The sequence below is a fragment of the Rhodamnia argentea genome, chromosome 9 (genome assembly GCF_020921035.1).
Source record: "Rhodamnia argentea isolate NSW1041297 chromosome 9, ASM2092103v1, whole genome shotgun sequence".
NCBI classification, from domain to species: Eukaryota; Viridiplantae; Streptophyta; class Magnoliopsida; order Myrtales; family Myrtaceae; genus Rhodamnia; species Rhodamnia argentea.
In genome coordinates, this window is record NC_063158.1 from 25,038,766 (window position 1) to 25,065,977 (window position 27,212).

At 39.7% G+C, this 27,212-nt stretch overlaps 1 protein-coding gene across 1 annotated transcript in view; it reads right to left on the minus strand.

The window, feature by feature from the left end:
- Nucleotides 1-7,473: 7,473 nt before the first annotated feature.
- Nucleotides 7,474-27,212, minus strand: part of LOC115742936 (F-box protein At3g07870-like) — an 84,529-nt gene continuing 64,790 nt past the window's right edge. The window contains exon 2 of the mRNA XM_048284878.1: nt 7,474-8,562. Coding sequence (XP_048140835.1) covers nt 7,757-8,562 — 806 coding nt within the window. The 3' untranslated portion in view covers nt 7,474-7,756. The remainder of the gene's footprint in view (nt 8,563-27,212) is intronic.

Consider the following 27,212-nt stretch of genomic DNA (forward strand, 5'->3'; position numbering starts at 1 on the left):
CATTTGTGACAATTATATCCAAAACTTTTTTTTGTCTCATAAAAAATCATTAACTTTTACTTTTGTCCCAATTCTACTAATTTAATAAAAAAAAAAGCCTCAACTTTAGCATATGTCCCAATTATATCCGAAACTTTTTTTTGTTTCATAAAAAACCTTTTAACTTTTACTTTTATCCCAATTCTACTGCCATCAGCCTTCCGTCGATAATCATCATTACTTAATCCTACATGACTCCAATTTTCTAGCTGAACTTACCAATAAATCGTCAAAATTTAGAAATAGTAGGTTTTAGAAATGACGATATTTTAGATCGTTTGTCCAAATATTTCCATGTTTAGCCTTTTTTTTGGATTGTTAAGTGTCGAAGAGAATATGAAACGCGTTGTCTTGAGCGATTCTATATCTCCTGGCAATATGTAGAGAAGCAAACAACAAAAGAGAAATTCAAGGGCTTTTCCATGTCAGCTTTGTTAGATTTAATTCATTAACGAAGTGAAAATGTCACGTAGAATTAATTAATGGTGATTTTGGACGGAAGGCTAACAGTAGTAGAATTGGGACAAAACAAGAAAAAGTTTTGGATATAACGAGGACATATGCTAAAGTTGAAGTTTTTTTGTACTAGGCCAGTAGAATTGGGATAAAAGTAAACGTATGGGGTAGAATTGGGATAAAAGTAAAAGTTGAACTTTTTTTATGAGACGAAAAAAAGTTTCGAATATAATTGTCACAAATATTAAAGTTAGAGGTTTTTTTTTGGGAATTGGGCCTATATTTTATTCTAAAACTTCTAGTATTAAAGCAAATGCGACACTATTTCTACTTCCATTTTGGCTAAGACACTTCTTTCATCCAATTAACTTACCAAAATATCCTCATCTCTTTCTCCCACTTCAATTTATTATTTTCTTTTAATCATGCTAATCTACAAAACTGCCATTATTTCATCTAATGGTTAAATCAATTGAAAATAAAATCGATGTGTTACAAAAAGGACAAGTTGAAATGGATGACAAAGAATAACGTCACGTACATTTATATTACCCACCTTGGCATCTACTCATTCTTTTGTACTGTCGAATCAAAAAATATATTTGTTAGATTGGATTGTACCTAAACATAATCCACCAAAAACTATATTGTGCACACTTGTTCCTAAACATGATTTCTCAATATTTGCTTTAGTTACGGAAATCTGAATATAAAATTTCTTTTTGTTTCTGGATTTAAAGATAAAGATGGCTACCAAATTTAAGAAAGAGAGTGCAGAGCACTTATTTCATCTAATGACTAAATCAATTGAAAACAAAATCGATGTGTTACAAAAAGGACAAGTTAAAATGGAGGACAAAGAAAAACATTACGTACATTTATATTACTCATCTCGGCATTTGTTCATTCCTTTGTACTATCAAATCAAAAAGTATATTTGTTGGATTGGATTGTGCCTCGACATAATCCACCAAAAAATATAATGTGCACGCTTATTCCTAAATATGATTTATCAATATTTGCTTTAGTTACGGAGATTTGAATATAAAATTTATTTTCCTTTCTGGATTTAAAGATGAAGATGGCTAACAAATTTGAAATAGAGAGTGCAAATCACATATTTTATCTAATGGCTAAATCAATTGAAAACAAAATCGATGTGTTACAAAAAGGACATGTACATTCATTTGTACAGTTGAATCAAAAAATATATTTATTGGATTGGATTGTACCTAGACATATTCCACCAAAAACTATATTGTGCACACTTGTTTCTAGACATGATTTCACAATATTTGCTTTAGTAACAGAGATCTGAATATGAAATTTCTTTTCCTTTCCGGATTTAAAAATGAAGATGGCTAACAAATTTGAGATAGAGAGTATATAGCACATATTTCATCTAATGGCTAAATCAATTGAAAACAAAATCGATATGTTACAAAAAGGACAAGTTCAATGGAGGACAAATAATAATGTCACGAACATTTATATTACCCATATGTTCATTCCTTTGTACTGTCGAATTAAAAAATATTTTTGTTGGATTGGATTGTATCTCGACATAATTCGCCAAAAACTGTATTGTGCACACTTGTGACATCCTGAATTCCAACCCACTTTCGAAGCTATGAATGAATGAAATATCTCATTGATGTATTTCAATCTAATCTCACTCGGAGTTGATCCCTCTCGAGCAGACTAACCAAATGGGAATGACTAGTTAGGAAAATCAAGTACGTTGACCTAAGAACTTGATCCTGGATTGGCTCTTTGGCCATGAAAATTGTCGAGGAAATTTTCTAGACCAATATAGGCCAATCCTAGAATGATTAAGGAACGATTTGGATAATACCCTACGCTTGGATCATGGGTGATTCCGCTTGATCTCGTATGAGTTCGGAACGTCCCTAAATTATTTTCTAACGATTGTGTCCATTGGGACTAGTGATTGACCCTCGCAATTGAATGACAACCAAAGTCGCAATGGCTCGAGAAATTCTTAAACGTGATATTAATCACGGGTCGATATGTGTAACTCCTAAAAACCGCCCGTTAGTTTGAGATACGCTGAAATTTCAATTGATTGAGATTGATCATGAATCAAGCTTCGGAATTTGACGTCGGACCTTCGGGGTTTTCAATAATTAAATTTTGGGCGTTTCCTCATCCAGTGTACAATTTCTTTACGATTCGCCCCAAAAGGTTCAGGAAAAATAAAATTTGGACTAGAAATGGGAAAAGACCCATTTACCCTTGGAGGATATCCAATTTTTCACTTGGACCGAAGGGCATTTTGGTCAAATCACCCCTTGGCCGAATTTGACTATTCTTGTGGTGGGGAAATTTCATTTTTGCCCTTCTTGACTTTGAAGACCCCAAAATATCTACCCTTGAATTATCCTATCCTTTTATTACTAAAATAGTCTTCTTCTTGCTCAAAAATTTCAAGAACTCTTTCTCTCTCTAGCTCACTCCCTCTCTTGGCCGAACTCACCCTTGCTCACTCTCTCCCTCACCGAAAATTCTTCAAACAACCGCCGGTGTCGCCTTGAACTGCCGGAGCTCGACTACCACCGTGAACTACGGGGAACCGCCGCATCTTGTGGGTTTTTAGCTGAGCAAAGGGAGTCGCCGGAGCCGCCGGATTGGGGTCAAAACTTTTCCTGATTTCTCACCGGAAAACTTGTTAAAATTGTGGTAAGTTGGTCCCTAACCTTAGATTAGATATCTAGGTTTCCAATAGACTATAGATTGAGTGATTTTGGCGAAAAATGGGTTGGTTTTGTGCTAGTTCATGGAGTTGGCAAAAAATGCAAATGAAGGGAGGAGAGAGAAATGTGTTCTTGCATGAATAGTGAAAATGCATGATTGGTTTTGGATGGCTAGGATTTGATCTAGCTTATCTTGCTTTAATCCAACGGCCTAGGATGAATCTTGTTGAGGAAGATTGATTGGACGGCCAAGATTATTTCCTGCTTAGTGAAGATTAATCGAGTGGTGGAAAATAATCGCACGTGATGATATTTTAATCGGACGGCTCAGATTAATTGCTACGTTACTATAGTTTATTTCTATGGTACGTATTAATTGTACGTTAGTGGAATTTTGATCGTACGATAATTATTGATTGCTACATTAGTATAATTTCGATCGTGTGGTGTAGATTAATTTTTGTAGCAACAAAAATTAATCGTGTGGCCCGATTGGCCATTGGTCTATTAACCTTATCGGGTGGTCCCGATTTATTAATTCCCTAATGTGAGTGAATCACGTGGTACCGATAGAATATTTCTTTGGTATAATTAAATCGAGCGGTCTTGATTATGTGGAAGGGAAAAATTGGAAAGATCGTGTGGGCCTTATCTTTTATTGTAGAAAGTTGGGAAGATCGTGTGGTCTCGATCCGCTAATTAGGAAAATTAGCAGGATCATGAGATGAGGATTGATCGATCGGAAGGATATATGTGATCGTGTGGTATCGGATGAGCAATCAAGGAATTATTGGGATTAGATGGTCTCAACATGGAATTATTGAGAGGAAGTGTGAAATTTTAGCTTGAGGCGTTATGACGCGGGCTCTGTTATCATTATTTTACCCCGAGACGTTATGACACAGGGTACGTATCTTATGAGACCATATTATAGCCTAATGCGTTAAACGCGGGCTTTGGACCAATATAGAATTTTATATGATAGCCTGATGCGTTAAACGCGGGCTCCGGATCAACGTGGAATATTTATAATGGCTTGAGTCGTTATTACGCGGGTCTATCCAGTTATAATATAGCCCGAAGTGTTAAACACAGGCCTTGTATCAACGTGGAATTTTATACGATAGCCCGAGGCATGGAACGGAGGCTTTGGAACAACATGGAATATTTGTGAAGGTGTGGCAATTTTTGGAGAAAGAATGGAATATTCGGGTATTTTTTTGTGGAATTTTTTATTGTTGGATAATTTGTTGAAAATTGTTCGCCTAGGACGTGTGTAGAGGCACTAGAACCCTAACCCGGGGTTAGGGGCTTTCTTGCTGAGATTTTATCTCACCCCGTCGTGGGCTCTTATTTTTCAGACACTCCGCCTTAACAATGAATGATCTGCCTAGGAGATTTGGTATTCCCCGAGGTCATGGTACCGGGAGAAGATAGGAAGGTTGTAGAGCCATCGAATGCGGAACAACCACCTGAGCTTGACGAGGATGAGTTGGAGGCGAGAGATGATATAGTACCGGATAGTGAGGACGAGGCCTAGGGTAGTTGGCCTCTTGAGCTTTTGTAGAGTATTTTCTTTTGAAAGCATAGCGGGCCTCGACCACGTAATCTTTTATTATAGGTGATCACAGGCTTGTATAGTGGCCTTTGAAGCCCTAGGTTTGAAGGTTGTAACAATTATGTATTTATGTACATAAGTTCATTTTACCGTCCCAAGTCATCGTGATGTTAATTGGTTTCTGTACGGGGAATTGTTTCTGCTTCTGTAAGTGTTGTATTTGTTGGCCTTTGGATCCTGGAGAACCGTACACAGTCATGGTCAAGTGGGATGTCGACGGCTCGCAGGGTTCGGGTCGTGACAACACTTGTTCCTAAACATGATTTATCAATATTTACTTAGTTACAGAGATTTGAATATAAAATTTCTTTTCCTTTCTGGATTTAAAGAAGAAAATGGCTAACAAATTTGAGATAGAGAGTGCACAGTACATATTTCGTCTAATGGCTAAGTCAAATGAAAATAAAATCGATTTGTTACAAAAAGGACAAGTTGAAATGGAGGACAAAGAATTATATTGCCCACCTTGGCATCTATTCATTCCATTGTACTGTCAAATCAAAAAATATATTTGTTGGATCGGATGGTACCTATACATAATCCACGAAAAAATATATTGTGCATACTTATTCCTAAACATGATTTCTCAATATTTGCTTTAGTTATGGAGATCTGAATATAAAATTTCTTTTTCTTTCCAGATTTAAAGATGAAGATGGTTAACAAATTTGAGAAAGAGAGTGCAGAGCAAATATTTCATCTAATGACTAAATCAATTAAAAACAAAATTGATGTGTTACAAAAATGACAAGTTAAAATGGAGGACAAACAATAACGTTACATACATTTATATTACTCATCTCGGCATTTGTTCATTCCTCTGTACTGTCAAATAAAAAAATATATTTGTTGGATTGGATTCTACCTCCCCATAATCCACCAAAAAATATATTGTGTACGTTTATTCCTAAACATGATTTATCAATATTTTCTTTAGTTACATAGATCTGAATATAAAATTTCTTTTCATTTCCGAATTTAAAGATGAAGATGTCTAACAAATTTGAGATAGAGAGTTCAGAGCACATATTTCATCTAATAGCTAAATCATTTGAAAACAATATCAATGTGTTACAAAAAGTACAAGTTGAAATGGAGGATAAAGAATAACGTCACGTGCATTTATATTACCCTCCTTGGCATCTATTCATTCCTTTGTAATGTTGAATCAAAACATATATTTGTTGGATTGGATTGTACCTAGAAATAATCCACCAAAAAATATATTATGCACACTTGTTCTTAAACATGATTTCTCAATATTTGCTTTAGTAATGCAGATCTGAACATGAAATTTATTTTCCTTTCCAAATTTAAAGATGAAGACGGCTAACAAATTTGAGATAGAGAGTGCAGAGCACATATTTCATCTAATGGCTAAATTAATTGAAAACAAAATCGATGTGTTACGAATAGGATAAGTTGAAATGGATGACAAAGAATAACGTAACGTACATTTATATTACCCAACTTGGCATCTATTCATTTCTTTGTACTGTCGAATCAAAAAATATATTTGTGGGATTGGATTGTACCTAGACATAATTCACCAAAAAAATATATTGTGCACACTTGTTCCTAAACGTGATTTCTCAATATTTTCTTTAGTTACGGAGATATAAACATAAAATTTCTTTTCCTTTCCGGATTTAAAGATGAAGATGGCTAACAAATTTGAGTGGAGAGTGCAGAACACATATTTCATCTAATGGCTAAATCGATTGAAAACAAAATCGATGTGTTACAAAAAAGACAAGTTGAAATGGAGTAGATATTTCATGATGCAGTTGAACAAAATGAGGGGTAGCAGTAAAAAAGCACCATCTTTTACAAACACTCTCCAAATTAACAACCTAATCAGCAGGTAGCCTGCTGAGAATATTAGTCATGACATTATCCGGTAGGCTTTCCAAGCTGGCCATATGTTGACTGGTTGAGGAGTCGATGAAGTGACTCCAAGGATGTGAATGCCGAGTGAAACATATACAAATCCCCATATCTATGGATTAGAAACCAGACATTATGCGATTAACGATTAAGGTTTGTAGGGTTAAAAGGGAAAATAAGAAATTGTACCAAATCCAAAGAAAGGTAGAACAAGATCAATCACAAATTGGTTGTCAATTGTATGTACGTAGAAAAATTAAATAAAAAAAAAATTTCACGGTTGAGTATGCGAGTTTGACTTTATCATTATGCGATTAACGATGATGATGGATTTGGAGAATAAACATATGAAATGCACAAAAGAATTTCTGCTGATGTCGGCAATACTTGAAAAAATAAAATTAAGTAAATGGTAATAATTCAGTACGCAAATCTGACTTTATCGTTATACAATTGGAATGCATCAATGAAAATCTTGTCATGAATCCAACTGTTGTTAAAATGAGAATGAGAAAAGACATAATTGAACCCCCAATTCCTTTTAACTTATCCAAATGCCCACCGACAGACATCTCTTAAAAATAATTACTAGTACTACCCTTCCTTGTCAATGCGTCTACGTATACTTTTCTACAACTTTAAACAAATCAAAGAAACCTCTCAATGATGTAAGGCTCATCGTACTTTCAATAGCAATCACATCACAGAACTCAGGCATATAAGGTAGATGTGCAAATTGAGCTTTCGTAACTGCTTTTAGCCGCATGTGGTACCGAAAAAAGCCCTTTTCAGGCACTACCAAAAGCACTTCATCCTTCCATATGTCGATAAGCTTTATTTGGCTTAATTGGCGAAGATATGCCTGATAGCTCATCATGGGATCATAAACTGGATACTGTTCAAGATGGATTCTGAACTTTTTAACCCAATACCAATTTGCAGGGTCCTCCAAAACCCATATGTCCAAGAGTTTGCCACACATACCATATGCATATAGGTGGCCCTTGGTTGCCAACAAGTGCATCTTTTGACGAGCTTCACATTATTCATTCGCCTTAAATGGATGAGGCAGAAAACGAAATTCGCAATGTTCTATGCTAAAGACCATGATGGAATGTGTACACGGGGGCCATATGTCTTTCTCCCCTCGCTTCCCAATCGCCATCCAATGAAGACACCCATTTACAACAGATGGGGCAAATATTTCTCTAGGACGATAAGGAAAGCACCCAACTTTCCTCCATGTGAAAACTGGCCCTAAACCACCTATGTAAAATCTGAAGTCATCCATAACATTATCACATGCAAGCAACTCGTACTTGTTTGTGAGCGAGTCCAAAAAGAAGCCAACAATCAAACCCGGGGTAATGGTGATTTTCTCTCTTCTGATAGGGTTGAAAATGTAGTAAGTAAGTGGGGACACCCAATTTTTTCTGAAGATGAAGAGCCCATTGCAACTACCCGAAAATTGAAGAGAACTTTTTGACGGCAGGAATTCAATTATCGGCAATCGTATTTCCCTAATCAGCTGCTTCCTCTTCTTAGAGCTCCAGTCAACGGAGGACAGAGTGAATGTACCAAGTTCATTCGAAGAGGTCAGGAAATACATTACTGGAGTAGATCTTTCAAGATGCAGCTGAACAAAATGAGGGGTAGCTGCCAAAGAGCACCATCTTTTACACACACTCCGCGAATTAACAACCTGATCAGCAGGTAGCCTGCTGAGAACATCAGCCATGACATCATCCGGTAGGATTTCCAGACTGGCCATGTCTTGGCTGGTTGAGGAGGAGATGAAGCAACTCCAAAGATGTGAAAGCCAAGTGAAGCATAGACAGATCCCCATATCTAGGGATTAGAAACAGAGCAAACATTAGCTAAACCAATCGCCTGTTTCGACGGTATTGGAGGGGAGATCCACTCGGCAAATGATACCAATCAACCGAACTTACCTTAAAATTAGCCGCAAAAACACCAGGAAAGAGTCTATCTACGTCAATACAGGCACACCGCACATCTCCTCAGGCAGCAGAGGAATCTGGATACAGGGCAGCATTTGCAAAAGAAAAAAAAAATTACAAATTTAAGGCAGACAACCACAAGTTTTTCTTTTCTCTGTTTTCTTTCTGTTCTTTGGACATGTAAGCACACAACACAACTGATTTCACGATATTTCAAACTAGACGATCTGGAAAAACAGAGTCTTTGAAAAAGAAGAATTGATCCAACCAAGGTTTAAGGCGGAGATGAATCTTAGCAGAGAGAGACCGGAGAAGATCCATAAAGACAGAGAGAAACATAAGGACGACGAGAAGATGGCGATCCGTCGCTGTGACCAAGCAAAGGCAAGGTGAGTCGCTGCTGTGGTGGCCGTGCAGAGGCTGCGGCGCGGAAGAAGGGGAGCTTTTATAACTGGGGAAGAAAACTGTGGTTCGACAGTGAATCCGGGTTCTCAGTACAACTCCTTGACCCGCACGTGTGTACTGTTTTAGAAGAATGGTGTTCAAAATTACTTTCGTATAAAACAATTCAATAAAGAGACTCTATTTGTGTTTGGTTAACAAAAACAAATCACATATGCTGAAAATTTATTCTGAAAAGAAATGATTCTGGCAAGATAAGGAGAGACGCCGAAGAACTTGAAAATAATTAGATTTGATTTTGTTTGGAATGGCAAGGAAAAGAGGACAATACAATATATAAAATCAAATCTCATATGCTGGAAAGTTATTCTAAAAAAAAATGATTCTCGCAAGAAATTAATCACTAAATATTATTAATTTATTACCATACATGATATTGTGATAATTATTGATAGGTTTTTAGCAATATAAATAACAGTATTCTAACTGTCATCGATTACTTTTTCTAATTAAGTAATCCCTTGCTCGCCTCCCTAATTTAGTGATTTTTTTGTCTTGGATTGAATCTTTTAACTCATCTGTAGTTATAGATATAAAAACTTAATCTTGTTAGGTGCTAAACTAATTAATTTTTAGCACTTAATTAGGATGTCAAAGAGGCTCTAAGTTTATAAAGACAAAAAGAGAAGAAAACATCATGATGAATTAAACAAGCAATTTAGTTCATTACTAGATAGATACAATTAATAAAATCTTTTTTATGTAGGTAGATTAAAATAACAAATTGAGTAAGTACTGGTGAGAAAACTTTCTAATAAATTTTGAAGCCGATAAAACAATTCTTAATATATTCTTGACACCTAATTTTGGCAATCCCATATTATTATTATTATTATTATTGTTCGTTAAATAAGAATCGTCTAATTTATTTTTGTCTTATTGCAAAATAGAAAAAGTAAAAATAATAATAAATATATATAACGAATTTAAAAAAAGAAAAAGAAAATAAAAAGAAGAAATGAGAAAATAAAAAAAAAGGAAGAAAAAGAAAAAGAAAATATCGGGTCGGGCCAGTTTGACTCAAACCCGCTCGTGTCTGTCGCATTTCACATGGTCCACTTCATTACTCTTTCTCAACCAAATCGGGCCCAGACTTTTCTTTTCCTTTTTAATTTCTCGCAGCCCATTTTCTCCTCAGCCCACCTTTTCCTTTTATTTCTCAGCCCATCTCCCTTTCTTATTTCTCTTCACCCCACATTCCCTCCAAAGTCCATTTCTCATTTATTTTTTCTTCTTCAGCCCACTCACTTTGGTCTCTCACGTCACTCACCTGCACACACACACGTTACTTTCATTTTCACCGCACACCTCACGTGGTCTCTCACCAATCCACGTCCACATCGGTCGGTTTTTACTCTCGTCCGGAGAATGAAACTTGGGGAAGGAGTCAAGAAGGTGATAAAAGAAGGAGAAATGGGCAGGCTGTTGGTTCGGTGGTCCCCAAAAAAGAGGACGGAAGAACTGAAGAAAAAAAAAAGAGAGAGAGCACGAAGAGGACGCTCCGTGAGTTTTCGTGAAGTTCGCTCCTCTCCTATCCGCCAATCGGGTAAGTTCATTTCTTGGCTCTTCACTGTGGCGTCTCGCCCCAGCCAAGATTGGCATTTTCTTGTCCATGTATGCATCATGTCCACATATAATGAATGTATGGATTGTTTTCTTGGGAACCTGGATGGTCCCGTACCCACAAAGAGCCACGTCCTCACTTGTTTGATGCACCCCATTTAGTTGTAGCATGGCTGCGCCGCCACGATCTTGTTGTTGCTCATACGCTCTTTCACCTGTATTGTTGGTTGAGAGTTTAGTTTAGGTGCGATCGGGTCTCTTTTATGTTGGCGGTTGTTGAACCGGTTTTGAGGAGTTTCTTGTCATCGCTGTTCTCGTCCTGGGAAGGACCATCACGTGTGCCGTTGTTGGATATCGAGGCAAAGGTTAAACGCTCGAAGAGGAGGAGGTGGTGTGGGACGGTAGCGATTCGGAGCTCCATTCTTTTGGAAAGTTCTCTGCGGTTTATGGCGAGGTTAGACGGGTTCGGTGGTATGTGTCGATGATCCTCCCACCTCCGACATTCAATGGTATCTCACGAGCATGAGAGATGGCACACTAGCTTGGGCCGGTGACGACGAGAAAGTGAGTGAAGACAGAGTGCGAGCAGGTCTTCATAGTTAGGCGACTTGACGTAGTTGCGGGCGAATGCGAGCTTGGACCAACAACAACCTGCGACGTAGATGGACTCAACATTTGCGGCGAAAAGGTCCTGCGAGTGTCACTTACTAGCGGCAACGAGCGGGTTTCGTGGGCGGCGGCGCGACGAGCGAACCCCGGCGTGGTCATGGCGAGGCAAGTGAAGGCTAATGACGTCGAAGGAGTTACGCCGCCGTCTAGGTCACAAAGAAGGGCGTCGGAAGTGGGAAGAGTCGGTTGGCTTCCAACAATCCCGAAGGGTATGTCCCGGTGGCGGTGCGATCGGCGGTTTCCGGTGTTGCGGTGGCGAGGTGAGCAAAAAGCTATTGTCGTCGTCGTCGGGATGTTGCGGAAAAGGGGACCAGAGGAAGAAGACGGTGAATAGTGGCACGGCCTCTCCACGTTTTTCCTCTTTTGTTAGCTGTCATGGGCTTCTTGGAGGGCTGGCCCTAATGAAATGAAGGAGAGTGGGCTGGTTCGTGTGGGCTGCTGTGGAAGAAAAAAGACATGCATTTGGGCTGGGTTATTTTGTTCAAGAAAGGAGCTGGTCATGGGCTATGTGGTCTATTCGAGCGGGCTGAGCAAAAAGAAGGGAAGCTTCTTGGGCTGGGCTGTCTTGTTCAGGGGAGTGGCTGTTTTGGGCGTGAGGGAGCTGGGCCGGAAGTAGGGCTGAAGCCCGGTTCGTTTAAGAATAAAAGTAAAGTGGGCCTGAACTCCTTTGTATCAACAGGCCCGGTTCGGGTTCTTTCTCTCGGGCCTGATCAGGTCCGACGGCCCCGATCCAGGCCCGGATCCGAGAACCCGACCCGGACCCGGTTCCCTTTAATAAAATATTAATAAAAATAATAAAATAAATAAAATTCAAAAAATAAATAAATAAAATTCAAAAAATCAGAAAAATTTCAGAAAATTAGAAAAATGATTTACATGACCTTTTTACCCCTAATGTGATTTTTCAAGCCTCGGATTGGTGTTGATTGAAGACCGATGTCCAATCCGGTCTGATAATCGTTGTAATTCGACCTTCGCGTCGAAATTATTTGTTTAAATATCACCGTCATAGATTGGATCTGCATGTGCTTATCCTAATCTTTATTTGGCATATTTACACGATTAAGTGTTTACATACACTATCTTTTGAAAAATTGTCTGTTAATCGCTTTTCCTATCTATTATGTTAAGGATAAATAGGTAATTGCACGAAATGACGGAAAAACATTATGCATGATCATTTAGTATTGGTTAGATACCCGACAAATTTAAAATGAAATGCGGAATGTGTGGTCACCTTAGGGAATACCGATCGGTTAGGTACCGAAAGGACGTTAATTATCTAGTTAGCGTAAACAAGTCTCTCAACCTAGAAGCTCTGATTGCGTAGGAATCGAGATAACCCTCCCGTGTCTCGATTGGTTTCTAGCCGACTCCAATAGGCTAGTGGCGACTCTTAATAGTATTTTATTTTGCTAATCAATAAAAAGAAATCCAATGTCACGCGAGGTAGGACTTGGGAGAGTCCACGCCATTGACCTATGGCAATACCTCTAAACCCGCCGGACCCTCCGCGAGAGGCCGAAGGCGAGGTCGCGACATATATCTAAATCTAATAAATGCAAGTAATTATTTGTACGCATGTGATACTCAAGAAAAGAGGAACAAATCAATGTTGTTATGCTTTCCGACTATATGAGTTGAATTACGCAACTATAGTCCGTAACAGTGTTTTCGTGGACTTATCTTATATATATCCGCATCGTTGTTTCCATAAGTCAAGTCCTGGATATATTAAGAAACTAGAACGAATCGATTCTTAAAGCATTTGATATACTCAGTTATCATACTCAATGATTTATATTCAGACTAAGACCGAGGTTACTAAGTTTTAGACTTAGAGGGAAAAGTACCAAAAAATTCCTAAAACTATTGCATTGGAATTTAGTCCTAAATATATCAATTGGACTAATTTAGTCCTAAACATTTTTGTAACGGTACTAATTCAGTCCATCCAGTCAATATTTAATCGAAAATCGCTAATCCAAATTTTTTTTTAATTTTTTTTTTTTTTTTTTTCCCTTTTTTCTCTTAAAGTTTGGCTTTGGCCAGCGAGATCGCCATCAACCCTCATTAGCCCTTGGGTGAGGGTCGGCTGGCCCTTGCATGCCTTGGTGAGGGTTGCGGCCCTCGTTAGGGCTGGCCATCCCTCGCCGATCAAACCTAACATTTAAGAGAAAAAAGAGAAAAAAAAAGAAAAAAAATTGGAAAGACAATTATTTAAGAAAATATTATTAAAAAAAACTATTCACGTCAGCATGAGCCGTCTTACGTGGTACCGCCAGCTTCTACGTTAGTGATTTCCGATCAAAATTGCGCGATGAATTAATTGATGCCAAAACAAAATGATTTAGGACTAAATTGATTCAATTAAAAGCTTTATGACAGAATTGGTATCAATGTAATAGATTTATGACTTTTTTGGTACTTTTTGCCAAAGTTAGTTTGAGATGCAAATAATTTATATCATAACGGCTAGTAATCTGGCTTGGATTTCATATTTTGGCAACTATCAATAATGTAGATTGTCTCGAGAATCAAATATTAGAGATCTTCGCTGATTAGCAAAGACAAGATTTATTTCCAAATGAAGAACTCTACTTATGAAAACGTAGATTTAGTTGTATGGGTGACCGAATAATAAAATATTCTAATCTCATTTCTCAATAGCTACATAATTTTTATTTGACAATTCTATTCAACAAGTTGATTGGAAATTGATCTTCTAAAGATTGTCCAACAGGTAAATTGAAAGTTAATGAGTATAAAAAAAGACCGAGATGTTAAAGGGAAGTGTGAATGTAGAATCTAAAATCCCAAAGTCTGAAGAAAGTTTCGATCCTACACTTTTCTTTCTTGGGCTATAAATTAGTCTTTTAGAGGTTTTGTTAGAGTGATTGTGTGTGACAGTGGGACCTATCAACTTGAGTATCATCGCCCATTATAACCTTTGGGTAATTTATTAGTGAAATCTAATCGGTGTGCTATCAACGTGAAGAGTGGACATAAACTTATTCTAAGCCAATCGACTATAAACATCGTGTACAAACTCTTCCATCTTTTAGCCCTTACTTATTGCATCTTATGTTCCACTGCACACACGAGAATTTAATCATATTATTGTTTTTATTCAAACTCTAACTTAGTTATGAACCTAATAGTTTAAATTTTACATTAGTTTATGAAGTTCTTTAAAATCATTTGTCCACCCTCTCTAGGTGATACTGCTAGTTGTAAAGAGTGCCATTTATATGTTGTACATATGGTTAAAGACGGAATGAGCGAATGTTCATTCCAACTCCCATCATGTGGGCACATGCCACTTGTTGGATGGATCCACGTGTAGAAGAGCCAAATGAAGACGTGCCAGCGAAATGTCCAAGATAATCAAGATTTTCAGAGTTACAAAGCTTAATTGTAGACTGAATTTGAGCATGTCTTCTCTCCATCTATATATTGCTACTTCTCTTGCATGTCTTCAATCAGGTGGGACTCGACTAGTTAAGGGGCACTTGACGAGATATACATTCAACCTGTACATATGATGGCAACTTTCAATTACTCATCTTCATGGCTGATTTTTATCCCAATCTACTTGCTGCATGGTAGAGCCCCATGTAGTCAAGTCAGGTGCTGGTCCGTTCCAAGATCAATCTTGTTCCATCACTCCCAAATGCAACAATGTTCAGCCAATCTCGACCATCACAGCAAGCATATGATGCAACAGTATTAATCACTTATTGATTGAAACTCTAATTCTTCTTACCAATAAAAGCATAGTCGACCCTACCAGTATTGGCTCCATCCAAATTGTATCTATTACACTCCTTATATTGTGTTGTAGCGACCCATGTCCTACGTCTATTTTTAATTTGATATTAGTAATAATAATGGGCGCACGCAGGGGACCACCATAAAGCAAGTGCATGGAAAATATGCGGCAAACACAACGTCTAAAGAGTACGGCCTTAATTACATGGTTCATAACCCGTGACAAGCACGCATATAGTATTCAAGGAGTGAGAGGATATGATAAGTTATGAAGATAATCACATTAATGGTTCCATACAATCCATTAACGAGGACAAAGTACATTTGGGGGGATTTAAACTGCGAGACTACGCCGATGCACTAGCACCAACGGCGTGTCCCATCACCCCCTTCATGTTGAGCCGCCGGTATTTGAATATCTATAAAAACAAAGTTCAACAAGCAGGAGTGAGCTATAAGCTCGGCAGATAAAACATCAATTGTGCTACCAGATGAACATGACCCGCGGAAAATGCCGCGATGTGACCCGCTACTTGAATAGTTAAAAAAAATCGAACACCCGCTTTCGCTTTTTCCCAAATACTCTCGTCTTGTCAATTAGGGGTGTGCAAACTGGACCGGACCGGCCCGGACCAACCCGGGACCGGCCCGGACCGGCTAGGTTGGTCTGGTCCTTGAGGTGGATGGTCCAGTCCCCGGTCCCAATAAATGGGACCGGTGACTGGGCGGTCCGGTCCTCGGGTTTCTTGCATTGGGACCGGATCGGCCCGGCCCCGACCGGACCGCCAATAATATATAATTATTTATATATAAATATATACAATTGCAAAAAAAAATTGAAAACAAAACAGAATAATAAAAGTCCATTGCCCATTTTTTTCCCAACTTTGCACGGTCGCACTTTCTTCCTCAAGACTCTCTTTTTAGTTTTATTTTCCATCTTGTTTTTAGTCATCTTTTCTCCCTACGGGCTTTTTTAAGTGCGGTTGGTGATGTTTTTATCATGTAATGGCTGGATTTGGTATTGAATTCGAACATTTTGGTCAAGTTCGTCGATCATAAAAGTCATAGCGAGTCGCTATGTTTTAACCATGGCATAATTTATTAAGTTGACTAGATTTTCAATAGTTAGCGGTCCCTCTTGGGCGGGACCGAGACCGGACCGGGACCGGCATGGAACCGGGGACCGGCGGTCCCGGTCCGGTCCTTGGTGCTGAAAATATGGGGACCGGGACTACGGTCCGGTCCCCGGTTCCGTGCCGGGATCGGACCGGCCCGGACCATGCACACCCCTACTGTCAACGATCGCTCAAATAGTCCAACCTACAGCTATACAGTATTTGGCTCTACCCCTAGTACACCCACCAATATAGTTCTCTCATACATCCAGGCTCGGGAATTTTTTTTTTTTTGGTTGAATATTCTCTACCAAAATCTATTGCAGAACTCCCTTAATGCGATTGAAGCCCTTTTAACTGCAACTCCATAATTACATGGTGGATAGGGCAAGAACACCAAGTCTGCTCAAGTTTCACTTTCTGATTTCCAAGATTCACGGCCAAAGCACTGTCTAGGGCCTTAATCTACATTTGGACGAAGTAAAGACATCAACCAAACAATCTGATTTCGACTCCTGTCCACCCCAAAACTACACAACGTTAGCTGAATCAAGAGGAACCAGCCCGCCACTAGTAAACCTTAACCTTCGCCACTACCGCTTCATAGCCGAGATACCTGTTGAAATACTAACGCGCGGAAACTAATCAGGATCTTGCAAATAAGTCAATGCAAAAGCACAGAAAAATTAACGATGAACAATAAAGGACACCGGAGATTACGTGGTTCGGTCCGAATATCGGTACCTATATCCACGGGAGAGCCAGCAAGAACAATCCACTATAATCGAAGAATTGAAATTACAATCGCTCAATACGCTCGTGTTTCCCGCACCTAGATTATACCCAAATCCAAAGTGTTCACAAATAAATAACTTAATTAGATATAATAAAACTCACGAAGCACAAAATCTTCTTCTGTGTGTCTGAAGCACATCGTACGGCTGAACTCAAGAATGTCTGGTACGTTCACTGCCCTCTATGCGCGACGTTCTTCTTCGAGCGGCTCGTTGATGGACTTTCTGTGCATGTACGGTTTTCGTCCAGAGAGAAATAACCCCTTTTACGTCTTCTTCTGTATAACTTCTGTAGGCACATGTTAGGGATAGATAAAATCAAAGAAATCCTTCTTTCTTTTACTCCATGGGCCGCTCTTTCTTTTGTCTTTTAGTGACTCTCTTCTTTTCCAAAGAAGAATTTTCTCTTCTGTACGCAATATCAAGGATCGGTCAAACAAAGAAAAAAATTTGACTTTCTTCGTCCAAACAATTCAAACAATTCAATGGATTGGTTTCTGTAAACGATCAAACTCGAGACATAAATTAACAATACCCACCACTTAGTGCACTTCAATTCACGAAAAATCCAATAATAGACTCAACGATCTGACGTCAAACTCGGGTTACCCAAGACTTACAAAAGCTTACCCGAACAACAAATCAATTTACCAGGTGCAATTCCTCTTCCATGCAAGCCAGGAACCACCTCGGCAAACCCATCTTCAAGACCACCCACACTCGTATCAGTCAGATTTCGTGTTATGAAATTCGAATAAATTTCACCAATAATCCCGCAAAATCACCTCGTCCAAAGAGGTTCTTAAACTCATATACCCATTGCGTCCAGATGATATTAATCCTCTCAATTTCACACTTGTCAATAATTCGAACTTGATGAGTTATAATCCGTTCATTAATCCAATTGGCGGAAATTCAGGCTGCTACAAACTCTCTCCTCCTTAAAAAAATTTCATCCTCAAAATTCAGGGTGTTACATGTTCCTTCAATAGTTTGTCTCATGTTCAACTCCTTATGAGAAAGCAAATACTTCAAACTTTACTTTTATGGTCAAACTAACTGGGTATCAATGACTAGCATGAAATATTTTCTTAACTAACTGGGTATCAATGACTAGCATGAAATATTTTTCCAAAAATGTTTTATTGATATATATTACAACAACGTTCCCAGAGATCGAACCCTGGTCGACTTTGGACCACTTCACTCCCCGTACCACCTGACCGAAGCTCTAGCGATGTTCGAGAGTGTCCCCTTTTTCTTTTTATTTTAAGCAGTGTGGGGGCTACTCAACCGTATGTTGGACATAGCATATACCTTATGCTTTCTTAGGATCCTATTGCTGCAGTGTCTTAATTCTTCCTATAACTTCTAGCTTGATCTCTTGGGTAATATGAATTATCGAACATTCACCTTGAACTTAAACTCTAAGCATGAGGCTTCCTCCAAATAAATCCATTCTCGAGCCATCATACTTGTTGCCATTGCTGACCTTCGACTGAAGGCATCTACCACCTCATTCATCTTCCCCGTGAGACATAGGATCTGACAGTTGTAATTCTTTAATGGTTCTATCCATATCAGTATCCAACATCTCAAAAATTTCTTTCGAGTCCCTTAAGACAATAACTCACCAAATGGATATGGCCTCACTACGCTTCTGCTGCGCTACTCTAATAAATCATCTCTGAGAAACCCAGATTGTCGTACTTTTGCAATAATCCTTTTATCGCCAAATAAATCCTATGGCATCTATCCATACTCAAAATCTAACCTGCCATGTCCATTAGATCGTAATACCTTCAATCCTCGACAACCCTCATCATCGGGATTTTCACCAAATTTCAATGAATTCATCAAGATTCCTATCATCTTACTGAAATGTAGCCTATGAAACTTCACGCCAATCAACTCTTAGTACACAAAAACCTTTAATACTTTTTGTGAACTTATTAATTCCTCAAATAGGCTCCTTGCTAGCATAACTTCAAAAATCATTATTGCCAATCTCTGGATGGTTTTTCTCATACAAGCATCTCCAATTAGATATAACACCTTAGACTAGAAAGATTATTGTCTTTTATATCAACAAGTTAAGGGTTATGCTTAATCCACAATACTTAATAACAATATCATCGCTCGAATAATCAGCATCTAATTGAATGACCACAACTTCTCAGATCATCAAAGATAAGAACTTATCTAATCTCTATCCAACATTCCTCAAGTTCTGAACCTAAGGGATCATCAGTCAATTTTCAATTCTGATATCACTAAACCATCAAATGATCATCGCATACAAATATTTATCGCCTACGATTCATATTATTCTCTTTCTTGGTCATCTTCCTTACAATATTCAAATCATTAAAATCTACCCTTTCAATTAACAAGGACATTCATGCCGATTGGCAAAATAAATCTCTCAAACCACCAACATACAAATACACATTCATTCCTACAATCCTTGAATGCTAATCACCTCATCACCAATCTATGATTCATCCTCAATTGTATTAAACTAAGCACCAATCACATCAATTTAGACCTTTAGAAAATCATCACCTGTGTTTGTCACTCTAAAATCAATAACTTACATTTATCCTTCTTCTCTGAGGAGAGTACAATCATGTCCTCTATTTCCTTAAAAAAAATCTTTAAAATAAGATCATAATCCAATGTGTAGAAGTTGATAACTTGGTATATAAAATCGAACCTATTACTCTATCCTAAAAAAATTCATGCTTATAGCTTCCAAGATCAATCCCTATCACACTAAATATCTCCACATAACACATGAAGGCTCCCAACCTAAATTTTCCTTCAACCTAATCATGCACTTATGCCAAATAACCTCGACATCCATCCTTAAGGAGTCGATAAGCTTCCAATGTTGTATGAGTGGTATGAATTGATTTGCGCAGTTCCCATAAAATTTTAAAGCTCTAGTGATTTGATGGATTAAACTAGATGTCTTCCTATAACATTCCATGTGGACGCATTGTTCACTAAGCCAATCCATTTCGATTATCACGTCAAAATCCAATATATATCTGGGTAGATTATTCGTCACCACTCAAGATTTGCACTATTCTTGCTATTCATGATGCTACACTATATGCCATGCCCGTGATTATGTTGGTTACAGTCTTTAACAATTCCACAAATATCCCTTACACAGACATGATCGTCTCCCAATGCAATGGAGGCATTCCCAGACTTTTCACCAACTTCCCATGAGGCTCATTAGGCATTTTCTTATCCATGGCATCTCATTTCACTCATCCATCGCTTCAATTACACTCCTTTTATTCATCATCCGTCATTCGAAATGTAATGCAATGCTATGTTGTAACAAACTGCTTGAGTTCAAACTTAGAGACCATTTCAAACATTTGAAACAATTTAGTTTTAAAACATTTCACATTTTGAGAACTATTCCAACTTTAAAACAGTGCAGCTTTCAAAAATGAGTCAGACTTAAAACAACACTTATACCTATTTTTCAATGCATAACTTGGTTCATTCCTGCCCTCATTGCTATCTTAAAAGCCTGCCGGAAGCCGCTCCTTGCTCAGGCCATTCTGCCCTTGCGCCACTTCTCGCCCTTGTCGGACCAAGTCGTTACAAGTCTACTAGCTTTTACCTGGTTCGTTCCCAAGTCGGACACTTACTAAGAAAGTTTCGTTCGACATATCTTATACCATGTCTTAGTACGGTTTGTAGGCATTTCATACAACCTGTTCCATACTGAGCTGACAATTTATCAAGTCCGACTAAACATGAATGATATGCTCATGCATATACATTTCAAAAATTCAGCAATTTTAAAGGCAAGCAACTCGTGCAATGCATGATTGTCCTCACTAATCTTCGTGGACCACTCACTTTCACAACAATCCTGATCTTAAATTGAACTTTCTAATACCACAAGCGACCACCCACTTCAAGACCATTTGCCTAAATTCAATCTGTTTATCTCTTGCTTGGTCGCTAACAATTTCAGAATAAAAATCATGTAATCAAATTCACCCTTCGTCCAAAGCAAATCATTAAACCTTAAAGTATAACCACATGTTCAAGCCTAAACTTCTTATCTTCGTTCACTTTCTTGCGAACCTATGAATAATAATGCGATGTTCGCATTTAGGGCCTTTAGATAAGAATCGATATCTACAATCATCAATACGACAATACAAACAATACATACTTAAGCCTATAATTTCCAAGTGTCATTTCCTTTATCCCAAGTTTGCAATAACAATCGCAATGAAGTGATTCCATAATCCAAAAGCAACTATATCATATTAACCATTAAACTCCAATAATTCCAGTTTACAATAAAGTTATCACTAAAATTTTAGGGTCTGGGATGACCGTGCAAGTGAATCTCTAAATCAATATCTAATTTATCCTATGATATAACAAGCACGGTAGGTCAGGTAAGCATCAGGATTCCATGCAATCAAAAACTCAAATATCACCTAGTAATATACTACAATTCGTAGCACAACAATACGCCATGCTATGCATTATGACCATGACCATATACACATATAGTGAGTATTAATCATCTCTATTGTAGCTCGATCATATCGGTTATACAATTTCGATGTTGTCTCGTACCGCCTCAGAAACCGGCCTAGTCACACAGCAGGCCATCTAGTCACGCAACAAGGTATTCCTATAAACTCCATGGGGTGTATATGTCTGAGCGCAAAGCACATTTCCACGAACCTTATTCAATCCAAGTTCATGATATATAAGATCCTGACTATATTCCATATCAATGTTTTGCTATATGTCATGATATGTAGTGCTATGTTACATGAACACTCTTTGGAGACTTCCGTATCGTGTCATGTCGTGTCAGACACTCTCCGACAATCTGACGCTCTCTCACATGTGACCAACATATGATTAGCACTCCGGACACGCCAGCAATACGCGAGTCCAGCATCCCGACACGCCATCTTGACACGCAAAGGGTCAATTTTAAGCACAAAAAAAATCTAATTTTGAATCCTTAATAAATAAAAAAAGAAACACACCGCTGATATTTTTATATATACATAATAATTGATCATGTATATATAAAAATATACACATTTAATATACAACGGATATACAACGTGTTCCAACGCATCAAAATTATCTATTTTTTGAGAAATCACGTGTCGATATGTCATGTTGTGTCATATCATATCGCGTATCGTGTCGGTGCAACATAAATGTAGTATTCCACAATTACAAGTGTTATTACTATGAGGACGATGCCACCTATCAAGCAAATGCGAAACTATCAGTTCAACTGATCTAACCAATTTAACATCGCCACAAACATTCGCCCAGCATATCAAGTCAGAGATCAATGAATCAAGCTATGTCAACCTCGTCTGAGCCACTAGTTAGCATAATCTAGTAGTTCAATATCCCTATGTGTTATGAGGGCTATCCAACCATAATAACCCACCTCATGACCATGTTCGCCTAAAACCACGCTTTTGGGACCTAAAACACAACCATATGCACTTGTAAGTTTTAACGCATTCGTGACTACCAAATACTTCAACCACTAGTGCATCTTATTACTCCATTTAACCTAAGCTTGAATACCAAGTTATGTAGCGACTCATATCCAACGTCTATTTTTAATCTTATATTAGTAATAATAATGGGCGCATGCAAGGGACCCCCATAAAGCAAGCGCATGAAAAATATGCTGCAGGCACGATGCTCAAAGAGTACGCCGTAATTATAGGGTTCATAACCAGTAGCAAGCGCACGTATATAGCATTCAATCAGTGAGATGATACGACAAGTTGTCGAGATAATTACATTAAGGGTTCCATACGATCCGTTAACGTGGACAAAGTACATAGGGAGGATTTAAACTGCAAAACTACTGCAGTGCACTAGCACCAATGGCGTGTCCCATCACCCCTTTCATCTTGCGCCGCCGGTATTTGAATATCTAAAAAAAAAAGTTCAACAAGCAGGAGTGAGCTGTAAGCTCAGCAGGAGACTTAGGTGCTGCATGATAACACTTCTTTTTTTGGATTTCTCTGCTAGAAGTTAATCTCGCAGGGAAATCCGTTTGGAAAAAAAATTGACTTCCGGCAAGATTTTTAACTTCCGGCAAGATTTTTGGCCAATTTTGAAAAGCAATTTTTTTTTACTTCTCCACCTTAGAATGACTTCTTTCATCACGCTGCCGGCGGCCGCGCGCTCGCCTCGCCGGCCGCCGCCGCCGCCGCCGCCGGTCGCCGGCCGCCGCCGCCGCCGCCGCCGGTCGCCGCCGCCGCCGCCGCCGCCGCCGCCGGTCGCCGGCCGCCGCCGCCGCCGCCGCCGGTCGCCGGCCGCGCCGCCGCCGCCGGTCGCCGGCCGCCGCCGCCGCCGCCGGTCGCCGGCCGCCGCCGCCGCCGGTCGCCGGCCGCCGCCGCCGCCGGTCGCCGGCCGCCGCCGCCGCCGCCGCCGCCGGTCGCCGGCCGCCGCCGCCGCCGCCGCCGGCCGCGCCCGCCCGCCGCCGCCGCCGCCGGCCGCCGCCGGCCGCCGCCGCCGCGCGCCGGCCGCCGCCGCCGCCGCCGCCGCCGCCGCCGCCGCCGCCGGCTGCCGCCGCCGCCGCCGCCCGCCGCCCGCCCGCCCCGCCGCCCGCCGCCCCGCCGCCGCCGCCGGTCGCCAATCGCCGCCCGCCGCGCCGCCGCCGCCGTCGCTAATCGCCGCCCGCGGCCCGCCGCCACGGCTGAAGTAAAAATTTGTTTCGGTTATCAAACGCATTTCTCTATCAGAAATCAACTTATGAAGTAGAAATAGAAAAAACTACTTTTGCTAAAAAGCAGAAGCTGAAAAATTCACTTCTTGCCGGAATGACTTCTGGAACAGAGAAGTGTTATCATGCAGAGCCTTAATGTTCTTGCGCTGTCCACCACGTAATTTTGGAGTTGTAGTTAAAGGGCTTCAATCGCATGGAGGGAGTTCTGCAATTGATTTTGGTAGAGAATATTCAGCAAAAAAAAAAAAAAATTCCCGAGTCTGGATGTACGAGAGAACTATATTGGTGGGCGTACTAGGGGTAGAGCCAAATAGTTTATAGCTGTGGGTTGGACTGTTTGAACGGTCGTTGACAGGACCAGAGTTTTGGGCAAAGGCGAAAGCGGATGTTCGGTTTTTTTTTTTTTAACTATTCAAGTAACGAGTCACATCGTGGCATTTTCCACGGTCGTTCCTGATTTCCAATATTCATGGCCAAAGCACTGTTTAGGGCTTTAATCTACATCTCGACGAAGTAAAGACGTCAACCAAGCAATCTGATTTCCATTCCTGTCCACGGCCAAATCACACAAAGTTAGCTTAATCAAGAGGAACCAGCCCGCCTCTATTAAAACTTAACCTTCGCCACTACCGCTTCATAGCCGGGATACCCACCACTTAGTGCGCTTCAATTCACGAAAAATCCAATGATAGACTCAACAATCTGACGTCAAACTCGGGTTACTCAAGACTTACAAGAGCTTACCCGAACAGCAAATCAATTTACTAGGTGCAATTCCTCTTCCATGCAAGCCAGGAACCACCTCGGCAAACCCATCTTCAAGACCACCCACACTCGTACCCGAAGAGCTACAATTTAGGCAACCTAGTAGTGGAGATTAGATTGTTACTTGCCTGGAATCTAAAGCGACGACGAGCTCGAGAAGTGTCGTCCACGACCTCCAAGCTTCATCCTCCTCCTTCTTGGCATTGTGGGTCGAAGTGGGGGTCTGGGCGTGCGTCTAGCGGGCGGCGTGTTGTAGCAGATGTCACATCCCGATTCTCCAAGAAAAAGGACATGACACGGCCGTCCTTCTTTACCCAAAGGACGCAGCCTCAAAGTAAGAACAAAAACCTGATATCCAAAATATATACCTCCACATATATATGATAAACAGGTCACATGTTCACAAAAATTTAGAGCTCATCTCCCAAAATGGAAAGACAAACATACATAGCTTTCCATTTTGCTTGAACTCACCAACTATATACAGCTTATCCAAAAATATATCCCCACTATCCCAAAAGTCCTACGACTAACGAACGCTCGATCCTACTTGCGGCTCGCCGAAGAACCCGAAAAGCAAAAGAGATAACGGAGTGAGCAACCACGGCTCAGTGAGAAGTACAATATCTTCTAAGCGGATCGAGAAATCACTATGCAATCATCAAAGTAAGTCAAATATCAAATCATAATAACAACAAACTATCAATGGCTTAAACCATTGATTAATCTCATTAAACTAACTTTCGATGGTCCATCCATCGAATAATCTCATACTCATCATCAACTATGGCCACGTTTAACGCCATGGCAAGGCGACCAAGTTTACCCCTCTTGGTTAAGTCTACCACCCATTTTAGCCGGTGGTTTGGCTTAATGACGTCCCGACAGTATGCATACTACCCCCACCTCGGTGGGTTCTAATCATAGGGACATGAGTATTGAAACCCAATACCAAAATCCGGAAAAACCACAACAATCCAGTTTCACAAATAGAAGGCTAAAAATCAAATACATAGCCTTTTTTCATAAACATATTTCTCAACAGTATTTCAGCAAGATAATCTTCAACAAGCCATATCAAATAATCAAATGGTAGTAATAGCTCGATCCCGTTTATGCAAAAATAATGCTCCAAACGTCACCTTACATCACCTTGTCAAGAAAATCACACCAAAGTACACGTGCTCATCTTTAAAGCATGAGTTTTATAAATTCTTAGAAGATAGAGTACAACTCACCTTAAAAAGTCGCAAACCAACCTAAAGTAGTCATTGAACCGTAAAGCTTGAAATCCTAAAAATTAGTTGAAAAATAACATTGAAAGCTTGTAAAATACTACGCATGTGAAAAACTTGCTTAAATGACGTATAAACGCCAACAATCGGACACCTAGGGGCCAAAGAACTACCGGTCGTGCACTTGGACAGCTTGCACGCCGAACTTCAGAAATTTCGTTTGGACAAACCGTAAATCTAATTCACAAACCATCAAAAGCATTAGCTCCATAACATCCTTAAGTATATTTCGTACAATAATCATGGCTAACCAACACCAAAATCAGGCCCTGCGACATCAAATTCTCCAAAACTCGGATTTTCCAGCCCTAATTGCAAAAACTTCCTCAACTCGATCAAACGAAGTCCGATTGATGCAATATTGTAGTCAAAACGAAGATTATTTAACGTACTACAAAAGTCTCAACAGGGTCAACCTCAACTGACAACCAGAAACTAAAGAAAATAGCCCTCAAAGTCCACTGTTCGCGCAGTAAGTCTGCGCACCAGATTTGAATTGCTCGGTCCGGGCAAACCATAACACGAAATCATGATCCGTCGAATCCTACGGCTTCATAACATCCTAAAGTTTCATTCCCAAGCAAAAATGTGGCCAATCGCCCATGAGATAGGACACAGCAACTCAGTTTCCCTCAAGATCCGAATTTTGCCCTAAATCCAGAAAATCACTTCAATAGAGAGGGAAGAGAGGGCGAGCGCTTACCACGTGCTGCGACACGTAGGGAAATGACTTCAGCAAGGCGCTCGTGGAGGGTGGCGCGCGCACGTGACTGGTTTCTATTTCTCTTTTTCCCTTTTCTCCTTTCTCCTTTTTTCTTCTCTTCTTTCTCTCCCTTTTCCCCTTTCTGTTTTCTTTCTCTCTTCTCTTTATAGATGGAAGACTCCCGATGCCTCTTTTTGGAGAAACCATCTGCTCTCTTATTTTTTTTTATTTTTTATTTTACCAGTGGGTCCTACCACTTGTTTTGACCTAGTCAAAAAAACTCAAATATTACATTCTACCCTCCTAAAAAAAAAATTTCGTCCTCGAAATTTAGACGTACCATATTCATCAAATAAGTGAGGATATTTGCGTCTCGCTTCCTCCTCAAGCTCCCAAGTGGCCTCCCTCTCGGTGTGGTTTTGCCATTGAATCTTCACATAAGGGATTGTACGACGCCGTAATACTTGATCCTTCCTATCCACGATGCGTAAAGGCTGCTCTTTATAAGTTAAGTCTTCCCTTAACCTCAAAAGAGTATAATCTAATATATGATCGGGACTTGGCACATATTTTCGCAATAAAGATACATGAAACACGTCATGCACTCCGGATAACACCGGCGGCA